The sequence below is a fragment of the Phasianus colchicus genome, chromosome 5 (genome assembly GCF_987193195.1).
Source record: "Phasianus colchicus chromosome 5, bPhaCol1.hap1.1, whole genome shotgun sequence".
NCBI classification, from domain to species: Eukaryota; Metazoa; Chordata; class Aves; order Galliformes; family Phasianidae; genus Phasianus; species Phasianus colchicus.
Genome location: NC_143440.1, coordinates 58,997,820 through 59,020,262, shown reverse-complemented (window position 1 = coordinate 59,020,262; position 22,443 = coordinate 58,997,820). Strand labels below are relative to the sequence as shown.

General features: G+C 47.5%; 2 protein-coding genes across 3 annotated transcripts in view; both read left to right on the top strand.

Annotated features, from left to right (window-relative positions):
- SOS2 (SOS Ras/Rho guanine nucleotide exchange factor 2) overlaps window positions 1–13,969 on the top strand; it is a 48,753-nt gene extending 34,784 nt beyond the window's left edge. Inside the window, exons 13-23 of one of the 2 annotated variants that reach the window (XM_031602272.2) lie at window positions 1,619–1,722; window positions 2,207–2,426; window positions 3,326–3,445; window positions 4,161–4,323; window positions 5,295–5,412; window positions 5,932–6,104; window positions 7,507–7,623; window positions 9,308–9,569; window positions 10,024–10,065; window positions 11,152–11,261; window positions 12,221–13,969. In XM_031602272.2, coding sequence (XP_031458132.1) covers window positions 1,619–1,722; window positions 2,207–2,426; window positions 3,326–3,445; window positions 4,161–4,323; window positions 5,295–5,412; window positions 5,932–6,104; window positions 7,507–7,623; window positions 9,308–9,569; window positions 10,024–10,065; window positions 11,152–11,261; window positions 12,221–12,727 — 1,936 coding nt within the window. In that variant the 3' untranslated portion in view covers window positions 12,728–13,969. The remainder of the gene's footprint in view (window positions 1–1,618; window positions 1,723–2,206; window positions 2,427–3,325; window positions 3,446–4,160; window positions 4,324–5,294; window positions 5,413–5,931; window positions 6,105–7,506; window positions 7,624–9,307; window positions 9,570–10,023; window positions 10,066–11,151; window positions 11,262–12,220) is intronic. The other variant, XM_031602273.2, reaches the window with a different exon arrangement.
- Window positions 13,970–16,882: 2,913 nt separating this feature from the next.
- VCPKMT (valosin containing protein lysine methyltransferase) lies at window positions 16,883–20,013 on the top strand. Its single transcript, XM_031602346.2, has 6 exons — window positions 16,883–17,121; window positions 17,215–17,325; window positions 17,421–17,493; window positions 17,655–17,774; window positions 19,121–19,225; window positions 19,688–20,013. Exons 1-6 carry the CDS (start codon window positions 16,913–16,915, stop codon window positions 19,700–19,702), a joined length of 633 nt encoding a protein of 210 aa, XP_031458206.2. The 5' UTR covers window positions 16,883–16,912; the 3' UTR covers window positions 19,703–20,013.
- The last annotated feature ends 2,430 nt before the right edge of the window (window positions 20,014–22,443 follow it).

Here is a 22,443-nt window from a genome sequence, read left to right as displayed (position 1 = left end):
TCTCAGCACGTATTTTTCCTTGCTATTTTCTGTTTGCTGTTTCTGCAGACATCTACGTAAGTGCCTATAGAGCCCCTCCCAAGAAACTTGCACTGAATGGCTTTTTGTAACCTAAGAGGAAGAGTTTAAATATAGTTATATTGCTTTTGATGCCATTTTCATAACCTCTGCTATCTAGGCTTGAAGTTAGCTGGGTGCCCCTTTGCTTGTTACAAATACATCTTACAGCAGGACAAGGGGAAATGGTTTGAAGCTGAGGGAGGGCAGATTTCAGTTGGATGTCAGGGGGAAGTTGTTTGCTGTGAGAGTGGTGAGGTGCTGGAACAGCTGCCCAGAGAGGCTGTGGATGCCCCGTCCATCCCTGGAGGTGTTCAAGGCCAGGTTGGATGGGGCCCTGGGCAGCCTGGGCTGCTGTGAAATGTGGAGGTTGGTGGCCCTGCATCGTGTGGTGGTGGTTGGAGCTTCGTCATCCTTGAGGTTCTTTCCAACCCAGGTCATTCTGTGATTCTGTGATCTTCCTACAGCACTGCTTGCTGCCATAGCTGAACAGGAGCAGTGGTAAGAAGTGAAATGGAACCTATAGAAAGGCTTCAGGCAGCACATAACTATGTTCCTTGCTATTCATTTCCAAAGTCAATCCAACGCTTTTGCCTTCATGTATGATGTTTAAGCTCTTTAAACCTGTGCCTAATTTTGACATATCCAGGATGTTAGTTTCTGGTCTCTTTCCTCATTTGAGAGATTAGGATACCATTGTTGTGACAGCTATGCTTTGCTGTCTAATTCCTGCTGTGGTTGGTGAGCAGTGTCCTTATTACTGCCTGCCTGATGAAAGATGTGCTTTAAGGTGGCTAATTAACACTCACGCTTCTGTGGTTCATAGTTAATCTTTGAATTGAGGACATCTTACAGTAGCTTGGAACTCTTAGCTCTCTTACAGTTCAAAAGAAGTGTCTGAATTTGGGCTGTTAGTTTGATATACGCTTTGTAAATACCAGCTTTGTTAATAGTATTGACCTCTACTTCAGAGCAGTCTGAGATGTGGGAAGGCAGTGGAGGACATGAAGATGCTCATTCCTTCCCCTTCTTGAGTGCTTATTCCACTTCTTGTGGATAATGCTGCAGACATGCTGTGCAGTGCACAGGCATGGAAATGTTAATGGCTTTGACCAGATTAAATACGTGTGAGGTCATCAGAGAGAGGAGGCACTAAGCTGGAAGTGCAGTCAGCAGAACCAGGCAGTCCGTCTTGCTTTTGCAGAATTTCTACCATGATGGCTCCAAGACTGATGGAATAAGATCCTGTAGTGCTGTTACTGGGAGCTTGTTTCAAATTGTAACTCCTTTGATGGTAGCAGCTGTCATGAATTTCCAGCAGTAGAGCAGTATGCTTGCAACAATTTACAGCTTAAGAGATGAAATTATGTGTAGGAATGACATTTGTTTCTAATGAAACAGTTGATCCAAATTGGGTTTTTTAGTGTCCGTATGAATTTTGATAGTTTGTGGTTACATGAATCTGTAACTCAGCTTTTTTACAGTCCTTTTGTTTCATGTTTACATGGAATGAGCTTCAAGTTCTTAAAACCATAATATTTTTTTCTCTCTCCCTCCTCAGAATATTAAATGTTTTTCGTCACTGGGTGGAACACCATTTTTATGATTTTGAAAGAGATCTGGAGTTACTAGAGAGATTGGAGACATTTATTTCAAGTGTAAGAGGTATGCAAAGTGCTTGTCCTCTCTTCCACGTTTTGATCCAACCTGCTGGTCTAATCCTGTCAGATTTTAGGCACGAGAATATCTTTACACACACTAATTTTAGTGTCTCTAATTGAACTGTTAACACGACTCTCTTTTACATGAGAAGTCTTTGGTTTGCATTCTAAATGGCTACTGAAAATTATTTCAAGCCCTTTTGTATTGTTTAACCTCAGTGTATTTACTTCTAGACAGTAATGTTGATCCTTGCCTGACTGTCAACTTCCTTCTCTCCATTTCATATTTGTGGAGAATTTCTTCTCTGTTGGTTAATTTCTCTAAAAGTGTCAGTAGGTGCATTTAAACACAACTGGGCACCTACAAACCTAACTAATTTGCCTGCAGAAATCAGTATTTCGAGTGCATTTATTGGTGAGTTTCTTTAAACTATCGGAAGTCAATTAAGATGGTATTCAAAATGTTTCTCGTGGTTTCTGTTTTGTAGGAAAATCCATGAAGAAGTGGGTGGAATCGATTGCTAAAATCATCAAGAGAAAGAAAGCGCAGGCAAATGGGATCAGTCACAATATCACCTTTGAGAGTCCGCCTCCCCCCATCGAGTGGCACATCTGGCGAGTGGGGCACAGTGAGATGCTGGACCTCATGACTCTGCATCCCATCGAAATCGCTCGGCAGCTGACACTGCTTGAGTCTGACCTGTACAGGTGGGGGCTGAATGAGTGCGTGTCCCTGTCAGGATGTTTGACCCTGAAGATTCTTAGAATCAGTCTGAAGTTCATCCCCTTCACTTATAGAGTTTATGGAAGGAGGTTTTTTGTTTGATGCCAAAATATACACCAGAAAAAATACATTCTGTATTTCTATATCAGACTTCAGTACAGTAAATTAAGAAGCTGAAGTATCAGGAGTAGATAATGTTAACTTACTGCCTCCTTGCCAGAAGTGAACTTTGCTACATGACTAAGAAACACTTTTTGCATCAACAAAAGATGACACCTGATTGCATCTTCCCCTTTTCTTTACAGTTGCATAGCAAAGGCACAGCTGTTACCATATAACTGCAGCACTGCTACATCAGGGTCCTAATCTAAGAGTCTTTTAGTCTGGTGCCGTGCTCTGCTGTTTCCTTGCTTTGTTGTTACCTATAATAAATAAAGCTAACCTTAATGCGAGAGCTGAGCTTTGCTGGATAGAAGTTCTTTGTGGTCTTAGAAAACTCAAAGGTGAAGCTCCTTTAATGTTTCAGTGACAGCAGATTTCCTATTGAAATAGGCCACTTTTCCCCACAGTTGTGCAAAGTCCTTTAGCTGCTTATTTAAAAAAATACTGTAACTGTCTTTAGGATGCTTTCTTCTGCTTTCAGGAGATGAAGCTTACTCTGTAGTACTTTTCTTAGGTAGAAATGCTTATACAAAAATGCCTATTTCAGTTACGATAGGAATGGATTTTCTTCTTTCCAGATGTTGAAAAGTTACTTAAAATAAATGTTGCAGAATCACATTTGTGAAATGCCAATTTCTGATTAAGAGAAGAAATAATCCTGTAATGCTAACACAGAATGTACAACTATTGTTTGTATTTGAGCATTCCTTTATCATAACAGGGCAGTGCAGCCTTCTGAACTCGTCGGTAGCGTTTGGACTAAAGAAGATAAGGAAATTAACTCCCCAAATCTATTGAAAATGATTCGCCATACTACAAATCTTACTCTTTGGTTTGAAAAGTAAGTACAGTGGTGATGATGTCAGTGTAGTGGCATTAACTCCATCTGAAATTGAGAAACTTTCTTTTCTCATGTGAATTGTGTTGCCTCGAATCTTGAGATGGCAGTAGAGTACCACAGTAGATTCAGGTTTTGGTTCAAGAGTACGTGCCATGTCAGTCACAGGGACTCACTGCTCCCTGGAGCAGAAGATGTTTCTCCAGTAACATCTGCTTAGTCAACATGTGCCCTATCTATATTTCTTACAGTACATCAGAAAGCACTGAGGGCAGTGCTGGACTCAGCACCACTTCTCTATATCACTGCTGAGAGCACTCTTGTGTCCGTTGCTTCACCTTCATCTTTCTACCTCCTCACATCAGATCCTTCTTAGGGCATGGCCATGTCACATTAGGAGGATGTAGCACTCTGTGTATGCATACCTAATCTTGTGAATTTAATACACCATTGTAGATTCTGCAGTTTGAGAGAGTCACCCTATTTGCCCTGGATCTTGCTTGAGTTTTGCTCTATTTTATAGTACAAGCCAAAGTCTTTCTTGGCTTTTCAACCTGAGCATATACAAGATGTGATTACTTAAATTTGTACTTGAGATCCTTGAGAGTGTGCCAAAATGTGCCTGCTGAATGCACTATGGAGTTCTGACATGGAATTCTTCAGTTAAATAGCTAGCAGAATGTCAGGCTTTATTTATTGGTGACTTCTTTTGATTTAGGTGCATAGTGGAAACTGAGAACTTTGAAGAGCGAGTGGCTGTGCTGAGCAGGATTATAGAAATCCTGCAAGTGTTTCAAGACCTGAACAATTTCAATGGTGTTTTGGAGATAGTCAGTGCAATGAACTCGGTGTCGGTGTACAGACTAGATCACACATTCGAGGTAAGTTTTGGGCATTGCTCCTGAAGAAAAACTAATTGGAATCCAGGAGTGCACCAGTCAGACTTCCTAAGTGAAATCCAAATCACTGTTGCTTTCTTAGAAGACAGTAAGTTACAAGACTAAGTTAGCTATGAGAAATATGAGATGGGCTGATTGTCTCAAAGGATTTGTAAGGGGAAATGGAGCTTTTCAGCAGCTGTCTTCTTGTGTTCAGCTCAAAAAGGGGAAGCACCATGGCCGTTTGATTGTTCGTTAACTTGTCTGAAATAAAGCTGTTGCTTCAGGCTGGTGTTTTATGGATCTGAAAGAGGAGGATCCCAAGGCTGAGAACCCTGACCTGGAGCACTTGAACTGCAGCACTTGGTGCCTGTGCAAGGATAGAAGGGCAGGGAGAAGATAGCTGTAACTCAGATTGCAGTTATCTCAAACACTTCTCTTAGATGAGAGTCTAAGACAATTCTGATTGTCAGAGGCAGAAAGAAGTGGTTGCTGAATGGTTTATATGAACAGCAGAAAGAGACTGCTGCACTGACAGTGACTCCTTATTGCACTTGACAAGAAAAAGGAATGCCCTGGATTTGGCAGCAAAGTTTCCATTGACTAAAATGGAAAAAGAAGCATTAATGCAATGTTTTGAATTTCATAACTATTTGAAAGGCCACACAGAGCCTGCAAATTCAATTCAAAATCAAATGTTTGGTTTTTATTGCATTAAAAGACTGGGGTTATGCTTGTAAATTGATAGACAAAATTGATAGTCAAAATTACAGACTATCAGCCTCCAAAGTCCCATGACTGAGGTTATGGGCTGATGATGTCCAGAAAAACCATTAAAATATGAGATGCTTTCAGATATGCATTTGAGTTTCTAAGTTTTTGTTAAGAGAGCTACATCATTACTTTGTTTTTTTCTAACTGTACCACTGAGAAGATCAGCACAGCTGTTTTGTTTTTTCTCTTTGACAACCAAGGCACTGCAGGAAAGGAAAAAGAGAGTTTTGGATGAAGCAGTAGAACTAAGTCAAGATCATTTCAAAAAATACCTAGCTAAGCTCAAGTCAATCAATCCACCCTGCGTGCCTTTCTTTGGTAAGTAACACCAGAACAGGCTCATGCTGTGTGTGTTGTCTGTCTTAAACTGGGTTTGATACAGATATGTTAGCTTTTCTTAAAGTTAAAGGTTGTGTTCTGCTCTAAAAATCCTTTCATACAGTGTGTTAGTTTGACTTGATAGATTTGTGATGCTCTTAGGCTTAGTGCCTTTGTGTAGAAGTTATCTGTTAATTTAGTAATACAGATTACTGGTTCTCTTGGTATGACTGTTACTTCATTTTAATACTGCTTCTGCATTGGTGATGTGACCTGAATGTTTCATCTCCATAACACGAGATCCTGAATTCAGGAAAAGCATTCTATTTAAATAATACATTGTTCCTATGTAAAAGGCAAACTTAATTCATTCTTGACAGCTAATAAACTGTTGGAGTATTAGAGGGAATGATCTGCTTATGCTCAGGTTCTATTTTTTTAATCTTTCATTCATTGTAAAGAATAAAATCAGCTCTTTGAATGCAAATGAACTTTCAAAACCGTCTCTCCTTTTATCAGGAATATACCTAACAAATATTTTGAAGACAGAAGAAGGGAATCCTGACTTCCTTAAGAGACAAGGGAAAGAATTAATTAATTTCAGTAAGAGGAGAAAAGTGGCTGAAATTACAGGAGAAATTCAGCAGTATCAAAACCAGCCTTACTGTTTACGGATAGAGCCAGAAATTCGGGTAATCAAAAATTAAACATTTGTTTGGGAATAAGAGAAGGAAAGGAATGTGCACAACAGAAAATGGTCAGCTGCTCTTCTGGTACCAGACCTGATCTTGTGTCAGCAGTGACCACTGGGGGAAGGAGGGAATGGTGGCTGGTTGCAAGCAGCATGTGGCAGAAGTACCTCAGCAGAAGACCAACCAGAGCTGGGGGGTCTGCTTACTTGGGTTCTATGTTCTGGGTTTTGTTCATCTCCTCCTCGTTCTGCAGCCCAGTAGTGGTGAGATTTCTTAGCAATAAAGCAGTGCATGAGACACAGTGACTAAGCAGCAGAACTTTTTGAAGAAAATCTATAATGGTGTGTATGTGCCTGGGGCACTGAGTCCTACTGCAGTGAATGTCCTGAGCAGAATGGCAGAGCACGGGAATGAGCAGTCTCATTCAGAGTGAGGGAAGCTAGCAAATGCAGGGGTGTACCAGAGTCAGCCAGCTTTGCTTGTAGAAGAGAGGAAGGATGCTGGAGAGATCACTTATAAGACAGAGACCTCATATATCCTGGGTAATTTGAAGGAATTTAAAGAAAGATGATGGAACAAGAAGCCAGGTGAAGGCAGATGTTTGTCTATAGAGGTAATAATGATTTAAAAGAACAGCTTTAAGTACCCAGCAGTTCTTCCTGAGTGCACAGCTAATGGTAACCTTTCCAGAAAACAATCTTGTGGGTAGCTCTCTTGGTTTGTGAACAGCATCAGTCAGGAAGCAATGAAGAGCTTGGTTACTTTGCCTAAAGAATTACACAGGCAATAATACTGTTGTTTAAAAAGCTACCTGCATCCTGTGTTGAATCATTGTGGACATTTCTGGGAAGGATTTTGGAGATGCCAGTATTCTTAAACCAAGAAGCAAAGTGCACTTGAGGGATGGCAGTATTTGTGCCGAAGTTGCACCTCACTCCCAGGGACTCGGCTGCATCAGGTGCAGGGAGCTTGGTGCTGCACTGTGCCCTCGGTGCTGTGCTCTGCCTCTGACCTTCTGCTTTTGTCTTTTGTGCCTTCCTGGCCTTTGTAATTAACTGATGACATCTGAAATACCCCTTAAAAACATCCCTGGCGTAGCATTTGCTTTCACTGCTGTGTGATCTGTATTCTGCTCCTTCCCAGATCTGTGCTGTTATGTGGAGGTAAGCATACAGCCTATGCTGTAGCAATGCTCTGCTGTACGTGGTCAAGTAGTAACAAGATATTGGCAAAGAGTTTAGAAAAAACTTCATTTTATGTGCCTGCTTATTGAAGTAAGGGCATTCATTCACACTGGGATGCTTACCAGGAGCTTGTTTAGTGAAGAGCTAGATTTTTATTTCATTCAAATCCTCTCTGTGCTTCTTTTAAAGAAAATATTATTGATGCTTGTTTCATTTAGAAATTCTTTGAAAATCTCAATCCTATGGGGAAGATACCTGAAAAAGAGTTTACAGATTATCTGTTCAACAAGTCATTAGAAATTGAACCTCGAAACTGCAAGCAACCTCCTAGATTTGTAAGTCTTGTGCTGTACATTGAATAGCTAAAATTCACCAGGCTCTGTGAGAAAAGAGAGCTTTGTTAATCCAATAAGCCATATCAGTTCCCTCTGAATTCTTTATAATGAGGTGGATTTCTAGTAAAACCTGAGCGTTCTTCTAAATCCAGGTGTGTTTTGTTACTAAAAGATACTGCTTTTAGCTTACCTTAGAATGAATGCTTCTTTTTCCCCCAACCTAAAAATACCAGTTTACACATGAGTATCTTACCTTCCAGTCATGTGGTGGAATACACAATGACATTCCACAGTAACATTCTCATAAAACATTAATTGTTTGCTGATTTTTTTTTTTCTTTAGTTAAAACTCAATTGCTATTTTTCATTTGCCTTGATTTTTACACATTGTAATTGTACACTTGAGTTGCTGTAGTTTTCTGTCATTTTTGAGAGCACTATCAATCATTATAGCAATCTCCTGCTAGGGGAATGACTAAAATGATATTGCAAATATGGCAAGAAACCACAAAAATTACTGTTGCAAAAATGCTGCCTACAGTAATTTCTTTTTCTTGTTTCTTGTGGCTTTTTTTTCCTTGAAGTAGATGCTGCTGTCTCAGTTATCTGAGCATGAATTCTTTACAGTTCCTGTTTTCCAAACTAGACATTGTTATGGGAATTTCAGGGAGGCCCAGTTCTGGGTGCTGTAGTCATAGAATGGCCTGGGTTGCAAAGGAGCACAGTGCTGATCCAGTTCCAACCCCCTGCTGTGTGCAGGTCGCCAACCAGCAGCCCAGGCTGCCCAGAGCCACATCCAGCCTGGCCTTGAATGCCTGCAGGGATGGGGCATCCACAGCCTCCTTGGGCAACCTGTTCCAGTGCCTCACCACCCTCTGGCTGAAAAACTTCCTCCTCATATCCAACCTAAACCTCCCCTGTCTCACTTTAAAACCATTCCCCCTTGTCCTGTCACCATCCACCCTCACAAACAGTCAAATCCCCTCCTGTTTATCCGCTCCCTTCAAGCACTGGAGGCCACAGTGAGGTCTCCCACAGCCTTCTCTTCTCCAAGCTAAACAAACCCAGTTCCCTCAGCCTTTCCTCATAGGAGAGCTGCTCCAGCCCTCTGATCATCAAATGGGAGTAGAGCTGTGTGTACCACCATAGGATGAGAAAGTGGTTCATCTTCAGAGGATCAGCTTTGCTCTGTGCAGTGTTACACCTGAGTCTCGTGAGCCGGGTTCACTCACAGCCACGTGTGTAAGAATGTCAGGCTGACTCAGCTGAGTGCCATACAGCATGTGTCTCAGCATGCTGCCTGCTGACAGCACGTCCATGGGGCTGTTCTTTGAAGCTCTTTTGCAAGCTTGCTGAGACACTCGGCATGACCCTCCCAGGACTGTGACTCTCTTCCCTGTGTTTTGTCCTGATTGGTGTGCGTGTAAAACTTGAATTCTCATTCTTCATAGATGTGAAAAGATGTAATAAGCTGGGAAAAAAAGAATTTTTCCAGCTCCTTCCATACCTTTTCAGTAAACTCCTGTTACATAGGTAATGACAGTCGGTACCTGGAGACAGCTGTACAAAGGCTGTCATGCTGTTTGATGTGTATGTGATGAGTGCCTTTTAGAATCGCTCACGGAGACTTTGGCAGTGTTACAACCTGAAAAGCCAGCAGTACTAACCAGCTTTCTTTCTCCAGCCTAGGAAAACAACGTACCCACTGAAGTCTCCTGGGATAAGGCCCAATGCTGGCAGGCATGGCTCCACCTCTGGCACCTTGAGAAGTCACCCACTGCCACTTGAAAAGGAGCCGAGTAAGATAAGTTTCAGTCGAATCACTGAGGCGGAGCACGAATCAGCAGTGTCTGCACCAACCTCTCCCAACACACCTTCCACTCCCCCAGTGTCTGCTTCGTCAGAGTTCAGCGTATTTTTAGACATTGATCTCAACAGTTCTTATGGTAAATGTGCAATAGATTCTAATAATTGTTGTTGCTGTCCTGCGGGGTTCCAAAATGGATTGGTGTATTGTTGCAAAATGTAGTCGTGAGCTCTGAAGTTCTTGCATCAGTGTTGCATGTACTGCAGCTTGGAAATGCCTGCTGTAAGTAATTAATTAACAAGAGATATTTCTGGTCCTTTAGCCTACCAGAGCTGAGGCAATCTGTTTTGGGAAATGTCCCCATGTGGCACTACATGTGTCAGCATTACCACGTGCAGCATCTGCGTAGAAAGACTTGGTGCTGATAACTTAAAATCTTTAGTTCAGGAATGTTATTCACTGAAAAGCTTAATAAGTGTTAGCAGCAGATAAAACTTAGAAAATTTGGTCATTTTTGAGGTCATTGCAAGCATACTTTATATGCTGTCTGCAACTGTTGTCTGGAAAGTCTGTAATCCATTTTTCATTAACAGGTAGCAACAGCATCTTCGCTCCTGTCAGTTTGCCTCAGTCAAGTAAGTGCTGAAACTCCATTTAGAACCTTTCGTTTGACTCTGCTTGTCTTGCTTCAGGAGAGCTGGATAGTAATTAATCAGTCTCAGAAATCTGGGGCGAAGATATGGATTGTGTCCATTAAATTGAGTACTGAAGGGATTTTGTACAGGCTTTCAATCAACCATCCAGTAAAGCAGTCTATGAAGTCTAAGAACTGTCTGATCTCTTTTTTTTCCCCAGGCCTCTAGTATGATGCTGCTTTTGTTTTGAGTGTCCTTGATGATTATTGCATTTGACTAATGATAAAAATGAAGCAACCTGATAATTTAGCATTACCTCTCAGTGAAAATAATTGCTCTGCTGCTAGGAACTGAAGAGAGAGCCTGTACTCATCTGTGTTTTGAGCTTCTCTTTCCTCCCTTATTGCACAGACATAGATACTTTTTCATAATGAATATTCAAACTGGAGGGTGCAGTGTCCTAATGTGTTGATACAGAATTCTGTGCACTTCTAAGACAAAAAGCAAAGGAGTGATGAAAGTCACAGACAAATTGGGGGGATGGTTTTGGTTTTTTTTAATTTTGAGGATTATTTCCTCAGAAGGATTGGAAAGATCCTAAAATGCTGTGAGTTATCATCTATTTATTTACACTCTCCTGCTTTAGAAACTCTGAACAAAGCCTCTAAGCCTCCAAATTTCAATGTGTACCCATACAGAGAAGGAGAACAAACCTTCCACTCAAAAGTGTGACTTAGCCATGTGATCGGCTCTGCAAGGGTGATAAACAGGCACATTCTGCAATGAGGAGCACATTGCAGAGAAAGCTGACTAAGAGTTGATTTCATTCTCTTAATTTTTGTATCTTTTACCTTAACTGTTAGCTGCAGATGCTTATCTTTGATATCAGAAATGGGAGACCACTTTGTGAGCAGTGTATCTGATTAAAGAACCAAGTGAGTGTTTCATACTACTTGAGTTAATGGTTCACGTTGCTGCTGAACACAAAGATCTGCTTGTTTGAGTTGCATCTAGGCTGGTGTAATATTCTTGAGTATGTTCCTGGCATGTTACACAAGCATTAAATACTGGCTTTTCTCTTTCCAGAGACTTTCTTCAGCTCGTGGGGTAGCTTTCCTAAGCTAAGTGATGAGCCTCAAAACCCTCCTCCGCTTCCTCCTCGAAAAAAGATGGATCAGGATGTTTCTAATGCGAAGGTATTGTCCTATATTGAGTAGCTTTGATGATAAAGCACTGAACATCTAGTCAGGCAAGACTCTGTTGGTCTTTTAGACATTTGGCACCTTTCAAAAGCAGTGCTCCAGTTATTCTTTTTGAAGTTTCAAGTTCCTGGTGTTCAAATGCAGCTAGCTGCTTCAGGAACATGCCAGTCATAATCAGATCCAAGATATGGCTGGGCCATTATCACATATTTAACAGCACCAATAACAAACATCAAGAGCATTCCATCCCTTTCAGAAAATCATACTCATAGAATCACAGCAGAGCTGGCTGGGAAGGGGACCCTGAACTGCCCCTCTCCCTCCCATCCCTGCCATGGGCTGGGTGCCCCCCAGCTCAGGCTGCCCAGAGTCCATCCACAGCTTCAGGCATCTCCAGGGATGGGGCACCCACAGCTCCGTTTGCAGTGCCAGGGCCTCACAGCCCTCTGGGTGAAGACTTTCCCCATAACACCTAACCCAAATTTCTCCTCCTTTAGTGTAAAGCCATTCCCCCTTGTTCTATCACTATCTGCCCGTGTAAAAAGTCACTCTCCTTCCTGTTTATAAGCTCCCTTGAAGTACTGGAAGACCAAAATGAAGTCTGCCTGGAACATTCTCTCTTTACCTGCAAATCTATGTTTCTTAGAATCATTGAGCATAGAATGGCCTGGGTTGCAAAGGAGCACAATGATCATCTGGCTTCAACCCCCTGCTGTGTGCAGGTCGCCAACCAGCAGCCCAGGCTGCCCAGAGCCACATCCAGCCTGGCCTTGGATGCCTGCAGGGATGGGGCATCCACAGCCTCCTTGGGCAACCTGTTCCAGTGCCTCACCACCCTCTGGTTGACAACCTTCCTCCTCATATCCAACCTAAACCTGCCCTGTCTCACTTTAAAACCATTCCCCCTTGTCCTATCAGTGTATTACAGTGTCTCTTTCTCTGTAACACTGCAGGGAAGTCTGAAATCAGATGATGATCCTCCAGCAATTCCACCTCGGCAGCCGCCGCCTCCAAAGATCCAACCTCGCGCTCCTGCTTACAGCCCCTTTGAGCAGCCTCTGCACAGCCCTCCTCCTCCTCCCCCTCGGGACCCTCTCCCCGACACTCCACCTCCAGTACCTCACCGGCCTCCCGAACACTTTATCAACTGCCCTCTAAACCTGCAGCCGCCGCCGGTGGGCCGCATGCACAGAGATCCCGAGTGGTTCCGGGAGGCAGGCCCGGGCCCCAGCTCTCCTGGCACTCCTCCCAGCACTCCCTCTCCACGGGTGCTGCGTCGCTGCTGCGTGATCGGCGCCGCTCACAACAGCCCGGGCCACCAGCCTGCACCCCCCGTCCCACCCAGGCAGAATTCGAGCCCTCAGCTCCCAAAGCTGCCACCAAAGACTTACAAAAGGGAGCTCTCCCACCCCCCTTTGCACAGACTGTCTTTGCTAGAAAATGCGGAAGCTCCTCAATGACCTTAGCCATAGTAGTCATTGACACTGGAATAGTATTTGTAAAGTTCCTTTTTTTATTTATTCAGAAAGGCAGTGTATTTTAGTACTTTCGCAAAATATGCTCTTAAAGTGCTGCTGATCAAACAAAAAACAAATAGCTTAAATTGGGGAAAAAACCCAACAAAACTACACAGTCTGGCCTGCGTCTGTTGGACAGCGTTGCCCTCAGGTGAGCAGCAGCATTGCCTTCTTTCACACCCTCAGTGCCGACAGTTATGCCAGTATACAAAGATATCTTTTGCACTGTAAACGACACTAATTGAGTTGAAACTGACATCATTTGATTGCACTGAGCCAAAAAAAAAAAAAAAAAGGTGCGTCTGTGGAATCTTTTCTTCTAATTTGAGCACTAATGGCCTTTTTTTTGTTGTTTTTGGGAAGAACCATGGGATGATTACACGAGGTGAGGATGCACACAGTGTTACTGATCTCAGCCTCTGGCCCCCTGCCTTCTAACTTTGGGCTTGGAGGTTTGTGAGTGACAGCTGCTGTTCCCAAATGTTTTAATGCCGTGTTGATTTGCTGCTGAAGACAAAGAGAAATCGATTGAAATCTCAGAGGTGATACCAAAATATCCAGTTGGTGTTGACTGATGAACAAGGACTGCCCGTCTCCCATACTGGAAAGCATCCCTATACGTACTTAGCATGCATCTTGTTCAGATGTGCCTTTTTGTTTCGGTAGGTGAAGATGTCTTAAGCTAAAGAGTTGTCTACTCTTCTGGAGAACAAAGCTATACGCCGTGTATGTACAATTGTTTATATTGTATATTTACAATAGTGCTAATAACCTGTATGAATGGAAGTGATACGAGGCCTATAACAGTCTGCTACTCGCAATCTTATGCGGCCAGAAGCGATTCCTCTGGCTTAGGAACAGTCTTGCCTTCCAAACCTAATAACTTCCTTCAGATTTCACCTAACTTAATCATGAATCCATTTTGGAAATTGGTAGCATTTAAACCAGCAAACATTTAAAGCTTTATTAAACTTTTTAAACTGATAAGTGAATGGAACTTTTCTTTACCAGTTGGACTACTGGTTTGAACTGGTGTGAGAGCGAGTCTGTTTTACCAGTAGTAGTGTAGCAGCATTTATACAGTGGCCAGAAGCCACCTTTTATTTACTGGTCTGTGGCCTTTTACTGTGCTTTGTATCAGAGTTCTTAACAAGATTAATAAATCACCCCAGTCTTAATTTTCAAGAGCCTGAGCAGTGCGTGTTCCTTCTAAGGATGTGGTTGGGACGTAGTGAGTTGCTGGTGATGCAGAATGCCTTGATTTACCCCACTGCTCTTCTCAGATTTTATTGTCTTTTGGGAAGGTGCATCTTGCAGTCTCTCTCTTGGACATTGCTCTCCCTCTGCCTGTGCCTTTTGTGCTTCAGAGAGGGGTTGAATCTCAGAGGAGTTACTGGTAGTACACGCAGGAAATGGATGATGCTTTGCTTACGGCTGTTAAAGAACACAGATCAAACCTCTTCTGTAGTGTGAGTTTGGGAAGAACCACAACTGTCTGGTGGTGCAGCTCTGCTCAGTGCAGTGCTCCCCTCTGAACACGGCAGAGGCAGCTGTCGGGTTTCACAGTTCTGGAGATCTGCCCAGTAAGCTGACCAGGGAGAGTGTACTCATTTATTTGTGTTAGCTCTCTGAAGCCCTCACCAGCATCTACTGTGAAGAGATGAGTAATGTCCTTTTCAAACCTCAGCATTCTTTAACAGGATGTTGCTGGAGGTCTAGGGACTCTTTCAAACTTCAGAATACACAAATGTCAGCTTTTTATTACCTTCCATACAAGTGCTTAGACCAGGCGCATCTTCAATATCTCATATTAAAATGCAGCACAGCTTTATATTTTGGCCCTGACTCAGCAAAGTCCTTCCCAGATCGTTTTATGCTGAGCATCTGCTGATTAGCAATGGCTTCTGTGCATATCGAAGTACTTCCCTCTGTTGGAAGGGACCCACAAAGCCCATCCTGACCTTGTTGGGGCTCACCAAAAGCTAAAGCACGTTATGGAGGATGTTGTGCAGGATACGCCATCCAGAACCTTCGTAAAGGTCTGGTTTTGGGTGGAATCCAAGGAGGTTTGAACCTGTGGAAGCAGCAGAATATATTCGCTGGCTTTGGGCAGCAGTTCTAAATCCCACACTTAGAGCTAGCAGAAATAGGCAACTTCCAGTGGGGCCCTGAATGGTTTGACTGGGAAGCTTAGTGGTGCAGCTGAAAGAGGTCTTGAGTGCAGGTCGTGGTTCTCCACTAGAGGCACACGGAGGGGGGAGGTGGGCATTACCACCAGAGCCTCTTTTGCTGTCTGGGGATGTCCTGGTGGGCAATGGAGCTGGCACAGGTTCCTGGTGGGCCCTTGGGCCCTATGGGAGGGACTGGTGTTGGGACAGAGGAGCCTGCAAGTCCTGTTTGCCAGCAGCAGGTTCCAGTAAGCGTTTTTTGCAGCTTGGGCTTAGCAGCATGTCATGCACACGTGTGAATTGGCTCCAGCAGGGTGGGAGGAGAGCACAGACCTCATCCATCAGCCCACCTGATGAGCAGGAGTCATAAGGTGAGAACGCTTGGTATTGGCCTGTGCTGGAACGTGGCAGCAAAGCAGTGTTCTCAGCTGCATTTCCCATGCGTGAAATCCTGCTCATACCTTCACAGCACCACTGCTGGAATTCACTGGAAGCATATAAATCACAGCATGATGCAAAAAAAGCCTTGCTTATGGCTCGCTTACCGCACAATTAAATCCTCTTCCAAGCATAACAGGAGTTGGAAAATGCCAAAAGGAAAGGACGTTCCAAGGCAGGGCAGCAGCAATGCCAGCAGCCCAGGAGCACGGCGGGTACAGAAACACACGTTCCCAAAGCTGTGCTGTGGAAGTAGCCAAGGGCAGGCAGATTCCCACCAGTGTGGTTCACCGGAATGCCAAGATAGAGCAGCAAACTGACATTTCAGCTGCTTTATAATTAGAGGGGTGGATAAAAAGAGCAAAAAACGCTAGAGGAAAAATGTGAAATTGCTGGGTTTGGAGTTGGTTTGTGTGGGAAAAGGCAGCTCCCTCAGAACAGTGCAGATAAACAGATGGAATGTGAGAGCTCTTAAGGGTAAATGAAATGTCTTGCTGGGTGCTTCAGGCACTGAGTTCCAGCAGTTCCTCCTGTGCTGGAGCCTGAATGATTTCTTCTGGCGCTGTGACTTGGCTGCAGCACATCAAAAAGAATGTTTGCAGAGGGGAACTATATTTTATTAATTCCTCTTTTCAAGTATTTAAAAAATATATGGAGGTCTGAATGCAGAGTTTGGAGTCCTTAGCAAATGCAGTGAGTGCTTCTTGGGGAAGGGGCGGGAGCACTGGTAAGAAACCAATGGCACTGAGGCACTCAGTGGTTGGTGGGTGTAGGAAACCATAGAATCATCCTAGAATGGCCTGGGTTGCAAAGGCCCACAGTGCTCATCCAGTTCCAACCCCCTGCTGTGTGCAGGTCGCCAACCAGCAGCCCAGGCTGCCCAGAGCCACATCCAGCCTGGCCTTGGATGCCTGCAGGGATGGGGCATCCACAGCCTCCTTGGGCAACCTGTTCCACTGCCTCACCACCCTCTGGCTGAAAAACTTCCTCCTCACATCCAACCTAAACCTGTCCTGTCTCACTTTAAAACCATTCCCCCTTGTCCCATCACCATCCACCCTCACAAACAGCCGTTCCCCTCCTGTTTATCCGCTCCCTTCAAGCACTGAAGGCCACAATGAGGTCTCCCACAGCCTTCTCTTCTCCAAGTTAAACAAGCTCAGATCCCTCAGCCTTTCCTCATAGGAGAGCTGCTCCAGCCCTCACAGAATGGCCAGGGTTGGAAGGGACCTCAAGGATGATGAAGCTCCGACCCCCAGCCACACACAGGCCACCAACCTCCACATTTCACAGCAGCCCAGGCTGCCCAGGGCCCCATCCAACCTGGCCTTGAACACCTCCAGGGATGGACGGGGCATCCACAGCCTCTCTGGGCAGCTGTTCCAGCACCTCACCGCTCTCACAGCAAACAACTTCCCCCTGACGCCCAACCCAAAGCTCCCCTCCCTCCCACGCCGTCAGCCCGCACCGCTCTCCCCGCCCGCACCGTAGGAGGGGCCGCGCCGGCTCAGTGGTTGCGGCCATGGCGGGCTTCGTGCGGGAGCTGGAGCGGCGGGCCGGGCCGGCGCTGCGCTTGGAGCAGCGTTCGGGCGGCGTGGGCTGCGTGGTGTGGGACGCGGCTCTGGTGCTCGCCAAGTTCCTGGAGACCGGCGCGTGGCCGCTGTCGCGCAGGGCCGTGCTGGAGCTGGGCGCGGGCACCGGCGCCGTCGGCATCATGGCGGCCACGCTGGGGTGAGCGCGGGGCCGCGCCGGGCTGCGGGGCTGCGGGGCTGCGGGGCTGCGGGGCTGCGGGGCTGCGGGGCTGACGGCCGCCGCGCGTCCTAGGGCCGACGTGACGCTCACCGACCTGCAGGAGCTGCAGGAGCTGCTGGCCGTCAACATCGAGAACAACCGGCACCTGGTGACGGGGTCGGTGCGAGCCGAGGTACTGAAATGGTTTGTATGAGCCTCGGGCGGACCGCGGTCCCGGGGGCCGCGCCGTCCCCGCCCCGCTTCCGTTCGCCCCGCGCCCACCTCGCGCCGCCCTGCAGGGGTGAGGACGTGTCCGAGTTCCGGCCGCCCCCCGATTACATCCTCATGGCCGACTGCATCTACTACGAGGAGGTAACGGAGCGCCGTCGCGAGCGGGGAGAAGCGCGAGGAAACGGCCGCCCCTCGCTTCGCGCCCCGCTCGTCCCCCCACAGAACGCGGCGAGCTGCCGCTGAGGGCGGGGGTTCCTGCCAGCGAAATGGGCTGTGAGCGGCAATTCTCGTCCTTTGCGCAGTCCTTGGAGCCGCTGCTGAAGACGCTGCGGGAGCTGACCGGCCCCGATACGTGTGTGCTGTGCTGCTACGAGCAGAGGAGCGTGGGGAGGAACCCTGAGATAGAGAGGAGGTACTTCGAGGTGAGTGAGTGCAGCGCTTCATCGCAGCGCTTGGCAACGGCGGATAACGGCAGGACGAGGGGAAATGGTGTGAAGCTGAGGGAGGGCAGATTTCAGTTGGATGTCAGGGGGAAGTTGTTTGCTGTGAGAGTGGTGAGGTGCTGGAACAGCTGCCCAGAGAGGCTGTGGATGCCCCGTCCATCCCTGGAGGTGTTCAAGGCCAGGTTGGATGGGGCCCTGGGCAGCCTGGGCTGCTGTGAAATGTGGAGGTTGGTGGCCCTGCCTGTGGTGGGGGGGTTAGAGATTCATGATCCTTGAGGTCCCTTCCAACCCTGGCCATTCTGTGTGTGTGCAAAGAGAAGAGATGGGGTGTGGGAATGGGTTGGCTGAGCTGAACTTGGTGGCAGCTTCATCAGCAGAGCCTTCCTGGTGCTCACTGAGCCTCCCTTCCCTTCAAAGGCAGAAGGTATGGAATGTTAGCACTCACTGTACCTGTGCTGATGCTTTTGGGCTGGACGCAGAGCTGCAAAAGGGCCCCTTTTCATCACCTGTGTGTGTCAGAGCAGAGTGATTCCACAGGTGCAGGTTAGCAGGTGGCCATGCTCTTCTTTTTGCACAGTGGTTGCTAAGAGAGGTTACAGGGAGAGTTAAACATTAACCTGGCAAGAAGCTGTTTTCTTTTCACGTGTTCCATGGCTGCCTCAGCAAGCAAGCCCTGCAAAATGGCACAGCTGCACTCACAGACACCGCTGTGCTGCACTGAGGCACTGCTGGTAGTGGTGGGATTCCCATGGACCAGCTGTGTGCTGTGAGCAGGTCGGACACACAGCGCAGTGCTGCCTGTCCCTATAGGGCTGCCCCGGCGCTGGGTTTGGCTCTGCACCTGTGAAGGCAGCTGGGAGGGAGGCCGCCCTCAGACAGCAGTAACTGCAGTCAATGTGGGTGTTTCTGGATGATTTCTGCTTTCCCATAATTTATTTCCTTCCTCGGCTCGTCGGGGTGCAGCCAAGTCGATCCTGCAGGCGATGTGTGTTTGTTTTCCTTTCCCTCCAATTGTGAGGGCTGGCAGAGCGAGGCAGGTGCTGCGGTTTGAAGTGGTGCTTTGGAGACAGAAGGAAGCAAAGCCTTCTATCTAAAGCCTTCGATTTAGGTTATTTTTTAATTTACCTTTGAACTGGTGACTAATTTTACACTGCTAGGTGTCTGCAGCTGTAAGTTGGCACTGGGTGAGTTAAAATGAGGGTAAATGAGCTGCACCAGGAGACAAGCAGCTTGCTGCTTTGGGCACCTTTGTCACTGGGCTTGTCTTCATGCACGCTCTATTCCAAAGGGCAGTGCCACACAGTGACCCCATGCTGTCCTCACAGCTACTTCAGGTGGACTTTGAGCTGGAGCGAGTGCCCCTGGATCAGCACGACGAGGAGTATCGCAGTGAGGACATCCACATCGTCACCATCCACAGGAAACGAACGGTGGGTGACCGGGGCTCATTGCTCAGCACACATTGCCAGCAGTGAGCAGAGCTGCTGCTTACTTGGCATGGCTGGAGCTGTAAAGTGACTATGCAGTGCCATCAGGGACCCCGTGAAGCTGCAGACCAGAGCTGTGCTTGCACAGAGCTCTTTAGTTCTGAAGCACAGTGCTGTGCCAGCCTTTGTCCCTGTGGGCTGCTGGGCTGAAGGTTTGGGGCACCTGAGTGTTACAAACACCACACAGTGCTGCTCTGAGCTCCTGGTGCTCCGCTCTGCCACCCTCTTCCCCATCCCACTGCATAGAGCAGAGCTGGGCAGCCTATCCCAGTAACCATGCATTGGTTAATAGGCAGATATGCATAATGAAGGTATCTGATGCTGGCATGTGGTGCTGGTGTTGAAATGAAGCCATTCTGTTCAAACATGTGTACATTTCTGTTTTTCCTTTAAATCTCTTCGCAGAATTCCCCATCGTGAGCTCTGTGGCAGCACTGCCTGTCCTTTGGCAGCTGGATGGGACCCTGCTGAGGAGTGAACCCCACAAAGGAAAGGCCTGCAGCGTTGGTGATGTAGAGGAGAAGTGGTCTCGTTGGGCTGTGTGCCCCCCATGCACCTTTCCACTAGGAAGGCTGTGCTGTCTGCAGGCTCAGGCAGAGTGGAATGGACCAACGGCTCAATGCAGCCCTGCTGTGTGTTCTCTGTGCCATAGGCAGCACTGCCTGAGGGGAGAACCCCATCTGGGGGACAGATGAGCCTGGAGAGCCACTCAATAAAACTTTGCTACGTGAGGTGGGCAGTGGCTGCTTGTTTCCTTTCCAGCCGTGGTTTCCTGCATTGCAGAGGTCCTGGGAGCAGCCGTGGTGGCGGGCACTGCACACACACAGCACACAGATGGTGTCTGTGCCGTGCAAAATTGTTCTTTCTTTTAACTCCATCTGCGCTTTGCTATTCTAAGGACGAGCAGCGTTGCATTCTGACACCTTTCAGCTATTCTGGTGAGCAGGTTCCTCTCGCAGTTGGTGTTTCTTGCCAAGCTACCTCTCGTTGCTGCGCAGCGATTGCTTTGAAATGCAGTTTCAAAGGAGATGTTGCTCCTGCTCTGTTTGTGGCCGTGCACACCTACAGAGGCAGCCCTGCTGCTGCTGGAAGGCAGCTCGCTGCTGCTGCACCCCTCCGTGCTCCGTTTGCATCCTCAGAGATGTTCCTTGCAAGCTTTGCTCCTTACAGAGCGCAGCCCCTGCTTGCAGAGGAGGTTCCTGAATGCACAGCACAGCGAGGGCATAATTTGTCGTGACCACGTGTGTTATTTGTTAACTTGGAAGGAAAAGAGCTCCGTAATTAAAAGCTGGCCTGCAGGGGGATATTTACCAGCATGTTTATGCCAGCCTGGCTTCCCTGGTGGAAACCCTTACCCTGGAATCGTTGTCCCTGGGTGGATGTGAGGACACCAGAAGCGCTGCGCTGTCTCTGGGTGGTGCAGGGAGGAGTGGTGTTTCCCAGGGCTTGGGCGCATTTTATCTCTGTGATTTTGGCACTTCCTTTTCTCTCTCAGAAGAAAAAAAGGAAGTTGAGTGTTTCTCTTCCTTGTGTGCAGCCGGCAGCTGCTGCTCCCCACCCTCAGCTCAGTGCGTGCAGTGCTCTTGCTGGGGCTGCCGTGGGGTGAAGGGCACCTTGTGGTGGCCACAAGTAGACCCTGCACCCCCTGCACCCAATGCCAGGGGCTGTGAAAACCAACCACCCACACCTTGGCTGCTGCTGCTCCTGTTTTCACACAGAGGAAGTGGCTGTGAAGCAGGGCAGTGTGGGGAAGGAGGCCGTGAGCACGGTGCTCATGTGTCGCTTCGCAGAGCCGCAAGATGAAACGGCTGCTTTTGGTGGGGGGGGGAGGAAGGGAGTTTGGAAAGGAGCTGTGGAAAGGAGCTGTGATCCTCCTCCTGCTCTGGGCTGAGCTCATTGCAACACAGTCACAGAATTACAGCACGTTGGTTGGGTTGGAAGGAGCCCCCCCAACCCCACTTCTGCCATGGGCTGCGTGCCCCCCAGCTCAGGTTGCCCAGGGCCCATCCATGGCCTCGGGCACCTCCAGGGATGGGGCACCCACAGCTCCGGGCAGCAGTGCCACATCCCCGTGGTTCTGGAGCACCTCCATGGATGGTGACCTCACCACTCCCTGGCAGCTGTGCCATTGGAGAATGCTACCAGCCCGGGCTGCTTGTGCTCCTTGCTGCATTTCCTGTGCCGCAGAGAGGAGCGGCTGTGAGCTGAGCTGCATGGCGACAGCCCGGCTTCCTGCCACCCTGGCTGAGAGTTGGAAACCTCAAGAGCGGCCCATTGAGGGGGACTCCATCTGTAATTAGTGCGTGTTAATTATCTCTGCCTTCCAGAGCTCCCACGTGGGATGCGGGGGCTTCTTGGGGTGTCCCAGAGATGATGCTGTTATAGGGCTCCTTGTAAGGGGTGCCCATCACTTCTGGGGGAGGGTGGTCATAGAATCCTAGAATGCCTGGGTTGCAAAGGAGCACAATGCTCATCCAGTTCCAACCCCCTGCTATGTGCAGGTCGCCAACCAGCAGCCCAGGCTGCCCAGAGCCACATCCAGCCATCATCCTTTTTTTTTTTTGGGCTACACAAGAAACGCTGAGTAGAAATGCAACAAAACCCACAGTGACCACTTCCTGATGGCTCCACGTTCCCCTCCTTGATTTTGGGTTTCGTCGTCCAGCTGAAGTTTGGCACTGAGTTTCCCTTTGGGTTGAGCACAAAGAGTTAAGCAGCTCCGTGCTCCTGTGGATTTGGGCCAGATATTTAAGGATCGGCGGCTTGGCGCAGAGCAGGGAGGTGTGATGTTCCCAAACACCTCGGGGGCTCTCCTGTCCTCGTATTTTTAGCTTTTTGGTGGTACCATTGCAATAATTTGGGACTGGGGGAGCAGAGGACAAGTATTTGTCATGCGAAATCCCACGGCAAAGCTGAAAGGTGTGGGATGCAGCATGGGGAAGGTGACGCCCAATGGCTGTGAGGTGATGGGGATGAGCTGCACCGTGTTGGTACAGAGCAATTTAACAGACACGTCCTTAATAATATCCCTGGAGAGGGGTTTAAATAGAGACAAGATGCCCAGCGGGGAGGGTTATCCAGGCTAGCGGGACACGTCAGCACTGGGGACACTTCCACAGCTCTGTCATCGACGGCACCAGGCTCCTCTTTGCAGCATCCCC

Bases quoted from the DNA above. Each gene is read 5' to 3' on its own strand.
- VCPKMT (XM_031602346.2), top strand. From the start codon at position 16,913: ATGGCGGGCTTCGTGCGGGAGCTGGAGCGGCGGGCCGGGCCGGCGCTG. The intron at 17,122-17,214 runs GTGAGCGCGGGG...CGCGCGTCCTAG, and splicing joins ATCATGGCGGCCACGCTGGG to GGCCGACGTGACGCTCACCG. The intron at 17,326-17,420 runs GTTTGTATGAGC...GCCGCCCTGCAG, and splicing joins CGAGCCGAGGTACTGAAATG to GGGTGAGGACGTGTCCGAGT.